Source organism: Vigna umbellata, chromosome 8, assembly GCF_029865625.1.
Source record: "Vigna umbellata cultivar VRB3 chromosome 8, Vumbellata_1.0, whole genome shotgun sequence".
Classification (NCBI taxonomy): Eukaryota; Viridiplantae; Streptophyta; class Magnoliopsida; order Fabales; family Fabaceae; genus Vigna; species Vigna umbellata.
In genome coordinates, this window is record NC_142172.1 from 40,751,169 (window position 1) to 40,767,535 (window position 16,367).

At 32.8% G+C, this 16,367-nt stretch overlaps 2 protein-coding genes across 13 annotated transcripts; both read left to right on the forward strand.

The window, feature by feature from the left end:
- The first annotated feature begins 511 nt into the window (after positions 1-511).
- Positions 512-10,541, forward strand: LOC124838015 (uncharacterized). Of its 9 annotated transcripts, none has more exons than XR_007028796.2 (10): positions 513-731; positions 977-1,028; positions 1,833-1,906; positions 2,646-2,747; positions 3,230-3,373; positions 4,140-4,191; positions 5,123-5,196; positions 5,627-5,716; positions 5,980-6,059; positions 6,133-6,405. XR_007028796.2 is itself a non-coding variant. In XM_047313520.2 (10 exons), exons 1-9 carry the CDS (start codon positions 604-606, stop codon positions 5,990-5,992), a joined length of 729 nt encoding a protein of 242 aa, XP_047169476.1. In that variant the 5' UTR covers positions 513-603; the 3' UTR covers positions 5,993-6,039; positions 6,133-6,405. The 9 variants fall into 9 exon arrangements, 7 of the variants coding, with proteins under 7 accessions (XP_087952873.1, XP_047169476.1, XP_087952872.1 ...); XR_007028797.2 differs by having other exon boundaries at positions 5,980-6,043; XM_047313520.2 differs by having other exon boundaries at positions 5,980-6,039.
- Positions 10,542-11,476: 935 nt separating this feature from the next.
- LOC124838019 (magnesium transporter MRS2-2-like) lies at positions 11,477-15,921 on the forward strand. Of its 4 annotated transcripts, none has more exons than XR_015781716.1 (11): positions 11,477-12,092; positions 12,183-12,212; positions 12,805-12,946; positions 13,078-13,199; positions 13,586-13,660; positions 13,751-13,975; positions 14,073-14,128; positions 14,932-14,976; positions 15,060-15,089; positions 15,187-15,306; positions 15,570-15,588. XR_015781716.1 is itself a non-coding variant. In XM_047313524.2 (11 exons), exons 1-11 carry the CDS (start codon positions 11,850-11,852, stop codon positions 15,654-15,656), a joined length of 1,164 nt encoding a protein of 387 aa, XP_047169480.1. In that variant the 5' UTR covers positions 11,477-11,849; the 3' UTR covers positions 15,657-15,921. The 4 variants fall into 4 exon arrangements, 3 of the variants coding, with proteins under 3 accessions (XP_047169480.1, XP_087953485.1, XP_087953484.1); XM_047313524.2 differs by having other exon boundaries at positions 14,073-14,117; positions 15,570-15,921; XM_088097359.1 differs by lacking the exon at positions 15,187-15,306 and having other exon boundaries at positions 15,570-15,921.
- The last annotated feature ends 446 nt before the right edge of the window (positions 15,922-16,367 follow it).

Sequence of the window (16,367 nt, forward strand, 5' to 3'; positions counted from 1 at the left end):
TCAGAAAACATCGTTATTCTAAAAAAAAAATATATTGCCACTTATTGAATAAGCTATTATTGTTTCGATACTTTCTATAATTACTCACGCAGAATAAGAAAATTAGATATTAAAATAATTATTCATCATTAAGAATTGTTTTTATTATATGTTATTTAATTTATTTGATTTTATGAATTTGGAACTGTTATAGATGTACTAAAAGTAAACGCACTAAGCTAAAACCAAATTGAGTTAATTGAATTTAAGGATTGAACATCCTATTTTCATCTATAATAAATCGCTTAAATATTTATTTATTTCATACTTTTCTTTTACAAATAACTAATCACCTGAATTTTCTTAGATAAATTCAAATTTTCAGATTTATTTTAATATTAACAACGAAGACAATTTTCATTACACTTCCGTATTCATTATATTATATTTTTATAATTTAAAATATTCATAAATTTCCATCCACATTACACGAGTCAAATTCAACTGATATAACTTTACTGTGTCTTCACGCCTGTGTTGGTGGTCACATATAAACCACAAACTGCATCATTGTTCTTAATTTTCTTCACTGCAATTTGCTATTGCTTCTTTCTCTCAATCTCAATGGCGAAAATTTCAGTGGCAACCGCTTTGAGAACTCTCTTCACTGTTGTGGGACTTCTCATGCTTGCTACCCTTCTTTACACTCTCTTCACCGATGGTCTTCCGTTTCGTAAAGAACTTCTCACACCGTAACTTCTCTCTATCTCTTACTGCATTCAGTCTCACTTACGTCATCATAGACTTATTTTTTCATGATAAATTAAAATCAATTTATGAATCTTAGTTTTTTAGAATTAGACGGAGTTTGTTTAATTTTACTTTTTGTTGTGAGTGTCAGTGGGAAAGGTTATCCAATCTGTACTTTTTTTCTGTATTTTAGTTCACTGCTTTCTCTCGCCATAAACAAATTTTTCCCAAATTTTATTTGGTTCAGGTGGATGGGAGCAACTTTGGTTGATTTCTATATCAACGTTGTAGCTTTGGGTGTAAGTCAACATACTACTTGACTTCGTTAATTGCTTCAGTATTTTATATAGACTGCTGGTGACAACTCGTATTGCATTTATAATTTTAATTGAAACTTGTGATATTTTATCTCATGGGGAATCTATACATTATTTTATGTGATTAGTGACAGAATAAACAAATATATTTAGTGATGCTAAGATACCGACATCAGTTTTAGATAGAGAAAGGGACATGATCAATGATAAGCTTTTTGAAAGAAAAGTTATTAGATTCTACATTAAAATACACGTGCTGCACTGGATTTGTCAGTAGACTGATCTTTGTCGTATCTTGGAGTGAGAAATAAAGTTGACACTTCTTGTCTTGGTTTAATTGTTCTAATGTGAAATTTCAATTGCACAACTTCCTCTGAAAATTTCAGTGCAGTATTCCACTGGAAACTCATCTCTTGTGCTGTGTGCCCTTATAATTTTTCATAGGAATACAAGTCAAGTTGAGGAGACCTTTATAATTCCTTTCCTACTTCTTTTTTGTATATTATGTTACTTATGTGTACAACAACTGACTTGCAATTTTCAAATTATGTGCATGTGTTGGGTTGTTTTTGGAGAAATGATCACTTAGTTTTCAAAATGTCTCATAAAGTTGACAAAAGTCTATGATCGTTTCTCTAAAATACGGTGAACCAAATGTGGACTTAAAATCACTCTAATACATGGGTAATACTTAAAAGAATATTGCCTAATTTTGATATTATGTTACAATCACTTCTCGAGCGAAGTTTCATAAGCTCTGACATGCATTGTCGATCACATCATCAGATCTGGGTTGCTTACAAGGAATCAAACTTGATTAGCTCAATTCTGTGGATTATTTTGCTTGTTTGCCTTGGAAGGTATAGTTTTCTGTCATTATTTGATGTTATTCATTATTTGATGTTATTTTGATTGAATGATTATATGTAATATTAATTTATCGAGGCAAGTATTAATATGTAGATCATATTACCGGAGCTATGAACAAAAACTTTTGAACAAGATGATCTCTACTTTTTCTATGATTTTTTCCCAACTCTATTACCTTGTTCAGCTATATGTGTCACACAAAATAAAAATCCAATTAGATGTCATTGTTTCTTACTTTTTTAAATATAGCTCTCAGTGCCTTATAATTGTGTGTGGAACAAGTGGTTTAAGGATCTGATAGATAAAGCAAATTTTTTGATCTTTGAAATGAAATTACCTAATGCGTCATAACTTTTTTCTCATGACTCCTGTAAAGATTATAGTTAATCTTGGTTATTTGTGCTAAACTGATAGTAAGTCACATTGTAGTTATCTCTTCACATTTCTTAATTTCTTCCTGAGGATAGAAGGATTGTCTACTAGATTCAATTTTTTTCTTTTTATGTTTTCCTATCATTTATTACACCTATGGAGAAAGCTGGCAACAATACTCTGATTTCATATTACATATAAAATGTAAGGGTTCCTTTCCTATGTATAAAATCTCAGATTAATTATTAGTTTGAGTTGTTTCTTATCTTGTATCTTGTTTATGATCGTTCAAAAGAATCTCAGAAGTGCTAATTTATTTCACTGTTTTTCTGGTATGTTTTTCTATTGTTTCATCAGCATCGCTACATCTGCCTATATTGTCGTGCAATTTTTGAAGCTGTCATCTCAAGAATCTTCACAGGATCCAATGTATTATGTTCTGTTGCGACATCCGAACAAGTAAATCTACAGAATCACTACTACAGAGTCGTGTTCTCTCAATATTTTTCATTCTTTCTAAAATCTTCTATATTTTCTTGATCAATGCTTAATGGTGTCACTCTAAGTCTACTGTCATCCAGCTTATGCTTATAATTTCTGAACAATCAATCTTCTTGGATAGTCTTTTAATTCTGAAAATAATATATTCATTTTCTTCCTTTAATCAATGTGCGGATAGTCAGCTTTCTTGAGTTTGATTAACAGTTTGGAAAGTCAAAAAAACGATACAGGTTTTTCTTTTTTTTCCTGTTGCTAAAGTAAATTGTTCCATGCCGCGTAAACTATCCATATACATATGAATAATATCAATAGACATATGAATAAAAGGGACTGGATGATATATATATAGAATCCAGTTTTACGGTCTCCTTAGCTGTGTGATTTTTGTGTATAATCTCTACATTTTCAACATCGGTTCTAATTGACTCACATTTATATAGGAATGGCACAACACCACAGAGAAAGCATTTTTCGGTCATGACCCTAAGAATACTTTTCAGCATTTTGGGGGTTGTCATGCTTGGAACTTTGGTGTACACTCTTGTCACTGATGGTTCTCCTTTCCGAATGGAGGTTTTTACTCCGTAAGATCTCCATACTTGTTATTATTAGCATTATTTGCTGTTACTATCCTTGTTGTCAACACAAGAACGATTGAACCTTCCTATATAAGCTCAAGCTGCATAGATGAGATATGTATCAATTTTCTGTATTTGTCGCCAGATGGAACATTCTTTTTTTCATTTATTTTACTTATTTAATTAGGAAAAAGTGGATTACCTTATTACCTATCACTTTATTTGTGTTATCTTCTGCATTGACCAAGTTATTTTGTTTTCAATTTTAATGTAATGGCTTCAAATTAAAGAAAGTTTATGGTCATGCAACAAGAACCTTGTCAAGCCTTAGAAAAAACAGTTTTTGAAGAAGCTGAAGATATATTTCTTGATGTGTGGCAATCTTCATTATTTGAGTTTAGTGCCCAAATGCGCAGCTATCAGTGTTAACTTGATCTCAGCACAATCCAAATACTGATAATAAAGCACTAATAATTTACTTGCTCATGTAGTAAGCAATGTATCTGTTGATAAACATTTTAACTCTTGTGCAAAGAGTGTAGTGCGGACTACATTATTTTAAATTATGCAAATCTAGCATGTACTTTTAGCCTTCATTTTCCGAAGTTAAATATTCACCAAGACCAATGCTTGTACTTGCTGCGTTTCATTCAAGAAGGTATTTACATTTTGTGCATTTGCACGCTCATGTTAGAAAGTTTTCTTTGAAATTTCAGCTTACCCCAGTTATTTTTCGTTTAAGTGAATATGATAAACTCCAAAATGTTTGCAGGTGGTTGATAGCAACACTAATTGACTTCTACATCAATGTGGTGGCTCTAGCAGTATGTCTACTTTTTTTATCTTAGCAGCTCTAAATCATACAAATGTAAACTTATTTCATAAAATGGATGATTAAGATTCAATGGCAAAACAATTTTTAATAATATTTATATCGATATGCTTGGAATCACATATTTTATAATGTAAAAGTCTAAAATTCTATATGAAAAAATTTATTGTTGAAAAAATAGATGTTTGGCCTCCCTGTTACTAAAATCACATGTCACTTATAAAATTCTTGTTGGTTAGAAGCATTTATGCCCCTCTAAAGTTAAAGTAGGTGTATTTTCTTTGTTAACTGATTAAAAAAATGTTGTTCTAGAGAATTAGTCTAAAAGATCTTTTAAATGACTCTTAATTACTTTCACATTCAAGGCATCGTATTGGTGTTACATTCTGTTAGACGTATTCTAGTTAATTGGTTTTATCCATGCTGAGCATTTAATTATCAAACGTTCCCAACTCGTTATTTGATTTTCTGCATGCTGTTTGTCGTAGTAAGATGGGACAAGATTCAAGAGAATGAAAGGAAGTGGTTCTTTTCTTCCAGAAACCATAAGTTAATTGTGGGGAAAGAAATTTGTTTTGATTTCCTAATTTGAGGCCATTTGATTATATAAAATTACCTGCAATGGGGTTTCTATTTGGGTCATTTAATGCCTACCAGAGAAGCCAGCCGTCTAGATGTTTGTGCTACCAATTGCGTTTTGGAGCTATAGCAGAAAGACTTTATTAAGTCAAGGAATAGTAGTTTTCATTGGCAATAGTTGTGAAAATGATCTATTTGAGCCTCTAAAAATGTTGAGATAATCAACGTCAAAATGTTTTTTCATGCAAAGTTATGTTCAATTCTATAATGCTGAAGTTTAATTTCATTAATATTGTTTTGGATCAGTTTAGGTATCCTATTCCTAACTATTCATGCAATATCAGGTCTGGGTTGCCTACAAAGAATCTAGTTGGGTTTCTGCAGTCTTCTGGATAATTCTATTAATATGTTTTGGCAGGTTTGTTCTCACAATTTTAATTTTGTTCATTGGTTGGTGATTAAAACTAGTTATAATCAGGAAATACCTTTCAAGAACTTTGACTAGCTATAGTTTTATGACAGATTCCAGTTGCCAATGAACAACTGTTTAGTTTTTAATTATACATTGATTTGGATATCAAATTTAGTCTTTTAGAGAAAATTATGTATAATTTATATATTTTAACAGAAATGTGATTGTACACTGTGTTAAAGCTTATTACTGGGATATTCCAGAAAATACACAGAATAAGAAAAGATTGATTTATATTTTTCTTGTTAAGATTATGGTAGAACTGATTACTTCTTACTTGCAAGAGCAGAGTTAGTGTTTATGCCAGTTAACAACGCATGCATATAGACGGATAAATTTTGTGGTTGACATTTGATTCACTTTCCAAAATTTTCAGCATTACTACTTGCTTCTACATCGCACGGCAGCTGTTTCAGATATCTGCTCAAGATCCTGCTTACCTTGTTTTAGTGCAACATGGGGACAGGCAAGCAAGCATTTAACACTCTTTCCTTTTGATTTTTGAACATTTGTATTGGGACTTGAGCAGGCATGAAGTAATACTTAGGGTTGCAAAATCCTTTAACTGTTAAGAAGTTAGTGTTTTGTCTCCCGAGACTGTTATCTCTGGTTAAGTTTATCAGGTAACAAGAGAAGAATGAAGGTCACCTCTAGTTGCATAACCTCTATCTTTCTCTCACTTTTTGTAGTTACTCAGAAATGTTAATAATTATTTTTATAATAGGTCAGAAAACAAATATAAGGGGATTTCTGGTGAGACAACATAGCAATGGTGTTCATGAACCAAAGGCATGTAAGACTCTCATGTGGTATGTTCTTGCAAATGTGAGTGGATTGCCATGAGGCTTACCCTCCGGCATTTACTTTGTTTCATAATTGCAGGAAATTAAAAAAGGTTTGGGATAATCTCTGAACAGATATGGTAATACCAGAAGACAAAATTAAATTACTTTAGTACTGTAGTAGATTTAGTTTGGAGATCACAACTTCTGTCAACGCTACTGTCGGGTGGACGATGTCGTTCTTCTAGCAGTAACTGCAGACTTGTACTTTCTTAAAAAATTGAATTTTTTTCCTCTGTATAACACTGTAGCTGTAACTAATTATAAAGTTGAAATGTCAGAATCAGAGGAAAGTTACCTATTCTTTTGTTAATTGCAGGAGTATCCATATCTTTAATTTAGACTGTAACTGTGCAGTCATGTGTATGAAATTATCTTTGTTCAGATGATTATATGGATCAATAGGTCATTTCTTAATAGATGTCGATTTATTGTCCAGACCAATGGTTATATTCATTGTCAAGTCCCTCCTTAAATATCTTGACATGACAACCATCTCACCTAAACTAGATAAGCCTTAACTTGATAGTCACTTCACCTCAATAAGATATTTACTTATCAGCTTTTCTTTTTCTGATGGACAACGACAATAGTGATTAATGAAGGTCTAACTTGGGATTTATATAATAACTTATGGCGAGTTAGAAATTAACAGCTAAACTGGTAGGAAAGTTTTTGAAAAGAAATAAAGAAAATTGCCTATAGATACTGTCCAATATATTGACGATTTTCACATCAGATTCAACATTTCTATAATTGTCTCTACTCTGAATCATGTTTTTTCTTTCCTGGGACAAGTAGCCTTTCACATAAATGAGTTAGAACAATAATGTATAAAATTGGAGTGGTTAATGTTTTAAATATTTGTAGGAATTTGTTTTGTTGGATAATATTAAATTTTAAGTTAAACTAAAGGAATATGATATATATACCAAAAAGAAAAGAAAAACATTACTCCCATAACAAAATTAAAATTTGAAATAAATTGATACTTCCATAAAATAATAACTGATTAATTCATAAACTCCTGTAGATTACAAAAAAACGAATTGAACCTACAAAGGTGGAGTTTAGGTTAAAAAAAATATTGAAATGGAGAGAAGTTGGATTAGATGTAGACAAGGGTTCCAGTGAGATCTCTATGCAATTTAAATGTGTGTGCAAATCATGAAAAATCTTAATTTCCTATCATCAATTTGCTGTTGACCATATGGTCATTCTACCGTTCATGCAATAAGAAATGCCCTTTGTAAATGATCCAACTCCTTCCAGAATTTCTCAATTCTTAACAGGAAAATAAAAAGACACATGAACAAGGCACCATCAGTGCATATTGATCCTCCAATAAGTTTCTACTGAACTAATATGTTGAGTATTCATTTTCATTGGATGGCTTTGAGGCTTGATTCTCTGTTGTGAAAAAGGCCTTCCTATACCCATGTGTCATTGCTTTCTGTCTTGTCATACTTTTTATCATTCATCTTTCTTTGATTCTTACGTTCCCTGAACTTTTCTTGGTTATTGGTTTTCGAAAATTGGTTGGTTTGTCATCACCAACCAAAGGGTTCTATCAATCTTTTGCATCCCTACAGATACTGTACAAAAGAATAATAATACTTTACAATATTTTTTTTATAGCCAAAATTATTTGACGATTAATAATAATAATTATAAAGGTCAATATGATAATAATAATTATAAACATGGACGATGGTTAAGTTTATCTTCTGTGGTGGTATCTTTTTACCCATACTCAACTTTTTGAAAAAGATTTGTTTCTTATCACTCCACCACCTCCATCTTGTAGGTCTTTGCGAGAGCCGCCATTACTAGAAACTCTGGAAATTCGGATACTCTGGATTGTTACATGCTGCCATCTTACAGACTTTTTATACTATTAACTAATAATTATTGGAACATATCATATAATAAGATTTGCTTACATTTTTTCTAAACTGATTTATCAATATTGATATTCATTTGTTTTACACAATTTACTTATAATTTTACTTTTTTAGTAACTGTTTTTTAATTTAAATAATTATTAAAAAACATTTTTTACTTTTATTTTTTAAATATTATTATTTTGAATTTAAATAATTACTCATAATTAAAAAATTGTTTACACAAAAAAAACTTATAATAAAATTATAAAAGTTATTTATTTTTATAATTATAAAAACTGTAAGGGCCTAAGAATATAGGGCAGTTAGGCCTTATGTTGAAGCAGTCTGACCCATGAAACTAAGGACATCATGACCTTAAACAGGACCTTTCAAAAATCTGAATTCAGTAGCCAATTTTCCCTTCTCTTTATAGAACTCTTATTTTCCCTAACCTTGCTCTACCTTCTTTCTACCCTTACACAAATTTCAACAGTTGCATTGATAAATAGATGGTGTTCTTTCGTTCATGGAGTTGAGAGCTTCGTAACCATTCGATTAGATTCTCGTTCTTCAACGGGTAAGTTGTTTCCCCTTTTTCCTCCTCTTTTGGGAACTTAGGGCATGTGCCTAGAAGCCTTTTCCTTCATATTTTTGTCAAACTTAGCTCTAAAGAGTTGTTCCATCACCCATTGGGTGGTTTGTAGGGTTTGATTGGGTTCTCTTTGAGTTGGGCACTCTTGAATCAAGTTGTGAGCTTAGCTATGAAACCCTAAGGTAAGGGGAGGTAGAATACTTCTTTAAATTTCTTACATGAAGTGTATGTATATTGGATTTTGACTTTGTGCTCTGTTTGGAGTTGTGTTTTTGCGTATTGAGTATGTTGTATTGTATGTGTTGATATGTGAAATCCATGAAACTGTGTTGAGTTGTTTGGAATTGATTTGGATGGGTTTGAATTGCTATAATTGACCAATTCGAAGTGATTTAAGTGTGAAAATATGGTATACTTTAATTGGGTAGAAAATTTGGGGTTTTAGTAGTTTTTAGGTCATTTTGAGAGGAAGTGAGGTAGTGATTTTGAGTAAATGAGGGCTGCAGTGTTCTTGGACTGTTGGGGCAGCCTAGACAAGTTCATTGTGACTTGTTAGAAGCATAAAAGTGGTCTAAAACATGTGCCAAGTAGTAGAATCGGATTTGGGTCCATAAGTTGTTGAAATTAGTGTTTTAGAGTTAAAATTGAACTTTAATCACTTGAAAATGGGAGTAGGAATGTTTAAAATCATTTGGATAAGTTTAATTAAGTCTAAAACAAGAATTAAGGGTGTTAGAAGTTGATAAAAATGGTCAAGGGAAGTTTTGTCATGATTCTGCAGAATTATGCAGAACGCTGCAGTTGAGCGTTCGGTCTTGATGGTGCTCGATCTTGGTAACGTTTGGTCTTAGTGGGTGGTCTTGGTAACATTCAGTCTTAATGGGTGGTCTTGGTAACGTTCGGTCTTAGTGGGTGGTCTTGGTAACGTTCGGTCTTAGTGGGTGGTCTTGGTAACGTTTGGTCTTAGTGGGTGGTCTTGGTAACGTTCGGTCTTAGTGGTGGTCTTGATAGCGTTCGGCCAAGGCTCTAGGTGTTCGGTCAAGGCCCTAAGCGTTCGGCCAAAGCTCATAGTGTTCGGTTCCAGTCTCTTTTGCTCTTGTTTTGGGTTGAATTAAGTGTGTGGGATGATTGAGATGCATAGTATGATCGTGGTAATGTTATTATACTGAAAGTATGTGAATGTGTGAGACATGTTTGGTGGTTGAATGTAACAAGTATGTGTAATGGACGTAATTTCATGGATCTCAAGGGAGGTCACATGGTGGTGTCCTATGTGTAATGGACGTAATTCCATGGCCTCAAGGTGAGGATTCATGGTGGTGCCCTCTGTGTTTGGAATGATTGCATGGTAGCTCAGTTTTGGGGGTTTTCCTGACGCTCCAATGGTCTTTCATTCTCAAGTAGAGAGGATTGATCCATGTGGTAAGGAGTAACAGGAGGTCCTAGTCTTGGGTGCTTCCAGTATGGCCCAAGGTGAGTGATAACGGACTAACCTCGTGAGTGTGGTAGGGTGAAACCCATTGGCAATGGCTTTGCAAAGCAGTAGAGACCACCACGAGTGCATAACCCGCCGTAGCTCGGCAATCATTCTAGTCCAGACGAGTCAAGTGTAAAGTGTAAGAAGTTATGTTGCGTGGTCTATTATATCTGCCTTTAATTGCATATTGTGTGTGATTGGTATAACATGATTTTTTTATATCTAGCTCACCCTTGTTTGTGTATTTGTGTTTGCTTGGGTATGCTTTCTTTTGCAATGATCATCCACTTGGATGTGAGCAGAGATGGATGAGGTGCCTCTGGAGCAAGCCTTGGAAGAAGATGATGCCGCTACTTAGTCTTCATAGGACTTTCTTAGTTCCTTCCTGTATTTTGAAATACCCTAATATGTTAAAGTTTTAAATTCCGACCATATTTGGGATGACTGTAAGCTTATCGACTTTATTTACAGTCTACTCTCATTGTTCTCCTTTATTATAATGTGGACTTACTATATTATATGCTACTATATATCTCGGATGTTACAAAAAGTATTTTATAATTTATTAGTATACTTTATTTCAATAATTAAAAGTTAAGTTGTAGTAAAAGAAAAATGGATACATATGTTTTTCACTAATATTTAATATAGATAATGAACTTTTACATTCAAGTGTCCAGAAATCCACTTTTAACAAATGTTTTATTTATAATTCATAATAAATACTTTTAATAATTTATTTAAACTTTTATTTTTCTGTAGTTATTTTACTTAGAAAATTTATTTTAAAGAATACAACGTTTGCATTATTATTTCCGTTATGTTACAATATTTTTATTGAACCACGTATTTTTTCTAATTTTTATTATTAAAGTTTAAAATGAAATAAAAATACAATTCAAATGTGGAAACAAGGCTAATATTGTTTAGTTTATTTTGACATATTAGTTAATATGATATTTTTATTATAAGAAATAGTAAAATGAAAAATTCTGAATATTGAACCACGTATTTTTTCTAATTTTTATTATTAAAGTTTAAAATGAAATAAAAATACAATTCAAATGTGGAAACAAGACTAATATTGTTTAGTTTATTTTGACATATTAGTTCATATGATTTTTAAATATTTACATATTAACATTAATATATTGAAAAATTGATTCTTAATTCAAAATTAATTTTGAATTAAAACAGTTTTGAAATAATTTTGTAGGTTTATATAAATTCTTTTAAAACATAACATTATAAATGAAATCATTTTAATATTGATTTTAATTAAAGTAAGAGGATTATTTTTTTAACAATATTCCAAGAGGAATGTCTCTACAACATTTTCCCTGATGTCACCTCATCGGCGTGGGCCCTCACCACATTCTATATAAACGGAGCTGTTTGTTTTTTGAAGTGGTTCAATTCTCCTCTCAGCTTATTTCAGTTATTTCTTCACCCGTATTTCATGCCTTCTCACGCCTCTTCGTATAAACCACAGATCATTAAAGACAGACGCAAATTAATACAAATTAACTAACAAACATAGTTTTGTCTGTTTCACCTTTCCAGGAGAAGGAAAAAAAAGAGGCAAAAGTTCCTTTTTTGTGGTATCTTATATTTGTTTCTTCTGGGAATCTGATTCTTCAGAGTGGTTTTGAAAAAAAAAAATTGAGAGTTGGTGTGTTGATCAAATGTGCAAGAGGGGTGTGAGAAAATTTGATTGTGGTGTCATGGGTGGGTATTGTTGAATTGAATTGAGTCTGGTATCGGGGCATGTGATTGGAGTTGGAGGTGGAAACGGGTAAGGGATGGCGCGGGATGGGAGCGTCGTCCCTGCGGATCCGCAGGCAGTTGTGAAGAAGAAGACACAGTCGTCGAGAAGTTGGATTATGTTTGATGCTACAGGGCAGGGTTCATTGCTCGACGCGGACAAATATGCAATCATGCATCGGGTTCAGATTCATGCGCGTGATCTCAGAATCCTTGATCCCTTGCTTTCTTACCCTTCCACTATTCTCGGTCGTGAGAAGGCCATTGTTCTTAACTTGGAGGTCCGCCATATACTCAGTTTTGATTGTTTAATGTTTTGTTACAATTTGTTTCTAATTTTGTTTTTTGTTTTTTCTGATTCCGTGTTTTAGCATATCAAGGCAATTATCACCGCTGAAGAGGTTAGTCAACTTTCTATCCTTCAATACTTCTATCTCTCGAGGGCGGAAATAGAGAACATGAATTAGAACATGAAACTGGTTTTGGGAACAAGATTTAACATTTGACATTTGACTGATTGAGATAAGAGAATAGGAGGGATGATAAGAGGGGGTTTGTTCTCTGAGCATTTTATCCCGTTCTTGTATTTAATGTCATGGCTAATCTGAGGATGGATTGAATTTTTTTTTTTTATTGTCAAGTTCATTGAATAAAATGGGTAGGAAGACAATAAACTACTTGTTGGCTTCTTTTTCCGTGCTTAATTAACGTAGTGGCTCTTGTACAAGAATATACCTTAAATGACTTGCGAAAGAATATACCTTACATGGCTTCTACAAGAATATCTCAGCACAGGACATTTTCTCATATAAGTAGAATATTGCAGAAGCAGCCTCAATAGGTTCATTAACTATCTCTCTAACGTGGTTTTCATATTTGTGAATTCCTGTATCAAACCTTTGGTCCTTCGTAGAGTGCTTAATTGTTTCTAGAAATTGCAATGGCATTGCTTCCGCATCCTGAATTCTTGATTGTATCTAAATTATGGTATAGGTATTGTTGAGAGATCCAACAGATGAAAATGTGATCCCTGTTGTCGAGGAACTGCAAAGGCGGTTGCCTCAATCAAGTGCCGGTCTTCAAGGTAAAGAGTATCTTGGTGGCCAAAATGATGCTGAAGCAGCTGAAGATGATGGTATGCTATACTAATGGTGAACCATAAGTAATCAGTAAACTCAATGATTGCATCTATTCTTATAAATATGTCTTTTTATTTGCATTATCTCTTGCCCTTGTTATCTGAGTGATCTAAATTATGCAATGTAGAGTCACCCTTTGAATTCCGGGCCCTGGAAGTTGCTTTAGAAGCCATTTGCAGTTTTCTTGCTGCACGTACAACAGAATTGGAGATGGCTGCTTATCCTGCACTAGATGAACTTACCTCCAAGGTATATATATCATTTAATTTTTTCTCTTCATGTTTACGTATCCTTTCATTATATTGGAAAAGACAATCTTCACCTTAAGAACTGGTTTTCTAAGATTGAGTTAAGTTTAAAGTCTATTTCTTGATGCATTATATATAACATAAGCTAACACATTATGAAGCTGCTTGAAAGTGGCTAAGGGAAAATTTATTTCCTTCATTTTAGTTACTATCCTTTTCATTTGTTATAACTTATCATGCTGAGGTGTTTTTTCTAGTTATGCCTGATTTTTAAATGATTTTCTTTTTCTGTCTGACTTGAAATGTGGATACTCTACTTCCCTGTCTCCCTTTTATTTCTTGACTTTTTTGGTTTTGTCATGAACCTTGGATTATTGTAATCTGCAGATTAGTAGTCGTAATTTGGACAGAGTTCGTAAACTGAAGAGCGCAATGACAAGGCTGACGGCTAGAGTACAAAAGGTAAGTCAAGTTTTTCTGTTAAGCCTTTGAAAAAATTTCACTTACATCCCTTTTTCCTCTTCCATCACCAATTCTTGATATCTGGAACAGGTCAGAGATGAGCTGGAACAATTGCTGGATGATGATGATGATATGGCTGACCTATACCTGTCAAGAAAAGCTGGTTCATCATCACCAGTCAGTGGAATAGGTGCTTCAAATTGGTTTGCTTCCTCCCCCACCTTAGGATCAAGGATATCTAGGGCAAGTAGAGCAAGTCTAGCAACAGTCCGTTTAGATGAAAATGATGTGGAAGAGCTTGAAATGTTACTTGAGGTTATAAACTGTACTTGCTTTAAAGAATAGTAGGAAAAAATATTCCATTATTTTAATGAGGAAAAGTTGTTATTAATGGTGTTTATCCATTTTGCAGGCTTATTTTAGTGAAATTGATCATACGTTGAACAAATTAACCACAGTAAGTATCACGTATGTGTAAAACATGTGCAGTAAGGAGCCGTAAATGTTAAATTTCAGACATAGAGGGTACATGTTAGATAGAAAGTGTTTGGGAAGATTGTTTCTTTGTAAATATATAAAAAAAAAAATTTGTTTCTTATTAATTTATAACCCATTATTTGTTTAGTCTTCTAATTATTAGACAGTTAACTCATGGCCTTGCCCTTTGGGTAGAGACTTTTAGTTCCATACTAGTAAGCTTGTTAATGTTTGGCAAATACAACAGTTTGGGAAATTTTTCATTAACAAAACGGATTTTCATTTTGCTCTCTTCCTTCTTCCATCTGCTGCTGTTTTAAAGTTGAACTTTGTGGTTTATGTTCAAAATCTTGATTTGGAAGTATTTTGTGCAAATTTTTAAAATTCTCCACATTAGTTTTAAGAACTTGTGAGATGTAGTCTTTGTTGGATTACTTCTTGAGTGAGATTGAGTGATTTGTGCTATTTTTCCTTTTGGTTTAAGTAGACCATACTTGGGTCTTTGCTGTACCAGTTTTGCCTTTGAAATTAAATATTATGATAATTCTGATTCTATGCCTAGTTCACGTTGTCAAGATTCCTGAATTTTGTGGGGTGATGATTTAAGAGACTCTAAGCGAATTAGATTAGACTTTTCTAAAACCGGACTGAAAACTAGTTTACTGTTTTCATATTTGTTTGGTCTCTTTAAAAGCCTGTGTTATTTACTTGTCTAATTTTACTCAAACTCTGAATGTGCTGTTTAGGATAGCTTTACTTTTACCTAACTATTTCTTCTCTTTTTTCATTTAAAGCTGCGAGAGTACATTGATGATACTGAAGATTATATTAATATTCAAGTAAGTAGCTATCAATTTACTGAAGATATCTGAGTATATGTTTAATGACACGAAAATTCAAATGACAATTTTCCATTTGGCAGCTTGACAACCATCGTAATCAGCTCATTCAGGTGCTTTCCGTATTTCTGCACTTGCATGAAATATCTGCCAGTATTCTGTTATGTTTTTGTTAGTGAAATTGCTAAATGGTCTTCAACTCTTATGCAGTTAGAACTCTTTCTTAGTTCTGGAACTGTTTGCCTATCTTTCTACTCTTTGGTGACTGCTATATTTGGCATGAATATCCCATACACTTGGAACGACAACCATGATTACATGTTCAAATGGGTATGCAAATGATTACTCATTGAACATGTGCCTATATATAATATGGAATTTGCTAAATTGCAGCTATTTGTTTTCTTAGAAAAAGAATTTATTAGCAAGTTGCAATCAAGGTTATCTTAAAATACATGTTAAAAAAGCAAGGAAGTATATGTTAGTGAATACTTGTGGAGTTTGCTATCAGATACCTATTTCTTTTTAAGAGCATGTAACATTTTGGAGTTGATGTGTGATTAAGGAATAAAAACGATTATGGTTTGTTGCAGGTAGTTATTGTCTCAGGAGTACTTTCTGCTGTGATGTTTGTCATAATTACAGCCTATGCTCGCAATAAGGGATTAGTTGGATCGTGAAAATACTTGGAAGGGACATGACTCCTGTATATAATAATCTAATAATTATGTTGTGTAGCATTTTGTTAGTTAGTTCAACATATGGATGAGTTATGGGTACGCCTTAGTACCAATGAGGGTGTCAGCCTTTGGATCAGTTATTTTGTTATCTGATTCAGTCTTATCATAACACATTGTAAATACTGTTTACGCAGTCACATTTGATTCCTCCTTCTGAATAAGCTTAAACTCTTGATACTTGATTAAATTACAATTAAGTGGAATATACTAATTAGTGCATGATTTTATCTTGTTTCGGTTCCCTTCAAACTCTTAGGTAAATAAGGATGACAAAGTTATCTCAAACTCCAAAACCAAACCATTTCAAAGGTTTCATTAGGAGTTGTTGTTGTATTTTCTTTGGATTTCCAATTTTAGTCAAAGAAATACTAAGAAATCATGTTCGAACTGGTCTGGATACAGCTGGAAACGAAGTTGGAGAACAAGTTCTGACATCAAATGTTTTGTGGACGGGTAAAGATTCTTTGACACACCTAAATATTTTTCATTCATTTGACATTATCCTTATTTACTTTTTATTCTTTCTTTCTTGAGACAATACAAAAGTTTACACTTTTAGGATCATTTTACCCTTGTAGTATGTGTTAAATGAATGTAAAAGTGTGTCTTGGTATCATTACTATTTGTTAGTGAATTCTAATGCCTAAGTTC

What these genes read in the sequence shown, in the direction of transcription:
- LOC124838015 (XM_088096745.1), top strand. Translation starts at nt 604, where the DNA reads ATGGCGAAAATTTCAGTGGCAACCGCTTTGAGAACTCTCTTCACTGTT. An exon ending in TCAACGTTGTAGCTTTGGGT is followed by an intron (nt 1,029 to 1,832) that starts GTAAGTCAACAT and finishes TCACATCATCAG; the next exon opens with ATCTGGGTTGCTTACAAGGA. An exon ending in CTATTAATATGTTTTGGCAG is followed by an intron (nt 5,197 to 5,626) that starts GTTTGTTCTCAC and finishes CAAAATTTTCAG; the next exon opens with CATTACTACTTGCTTCTACA.
- LOC124838019 (XM_047313524.2), top strand. Translation starts at nt 11,850, where the DNA reads ATGGCGCGGGATGGGAGCGTCGTCCCTGCGGATCCGCAGGCAGTTGTG. An exon ending in CGTTGAACAAATTAACCACA is followed by an intron (nt 14,118 to 14,931) that starts GTAAGTATCACG and finishes TTTCATTTAAAG; the next exon opens with CTGCGAGAGTACATTGATGA. An exon ending in AAGATTATATTAATATTCAA is followed by an intron (nt 14,977 to 15,059) that starts GTAAGTAGCTAT and finishes TCCATTTGGCAG; the next exon opens with CTTGACAACCATCGTAATCA.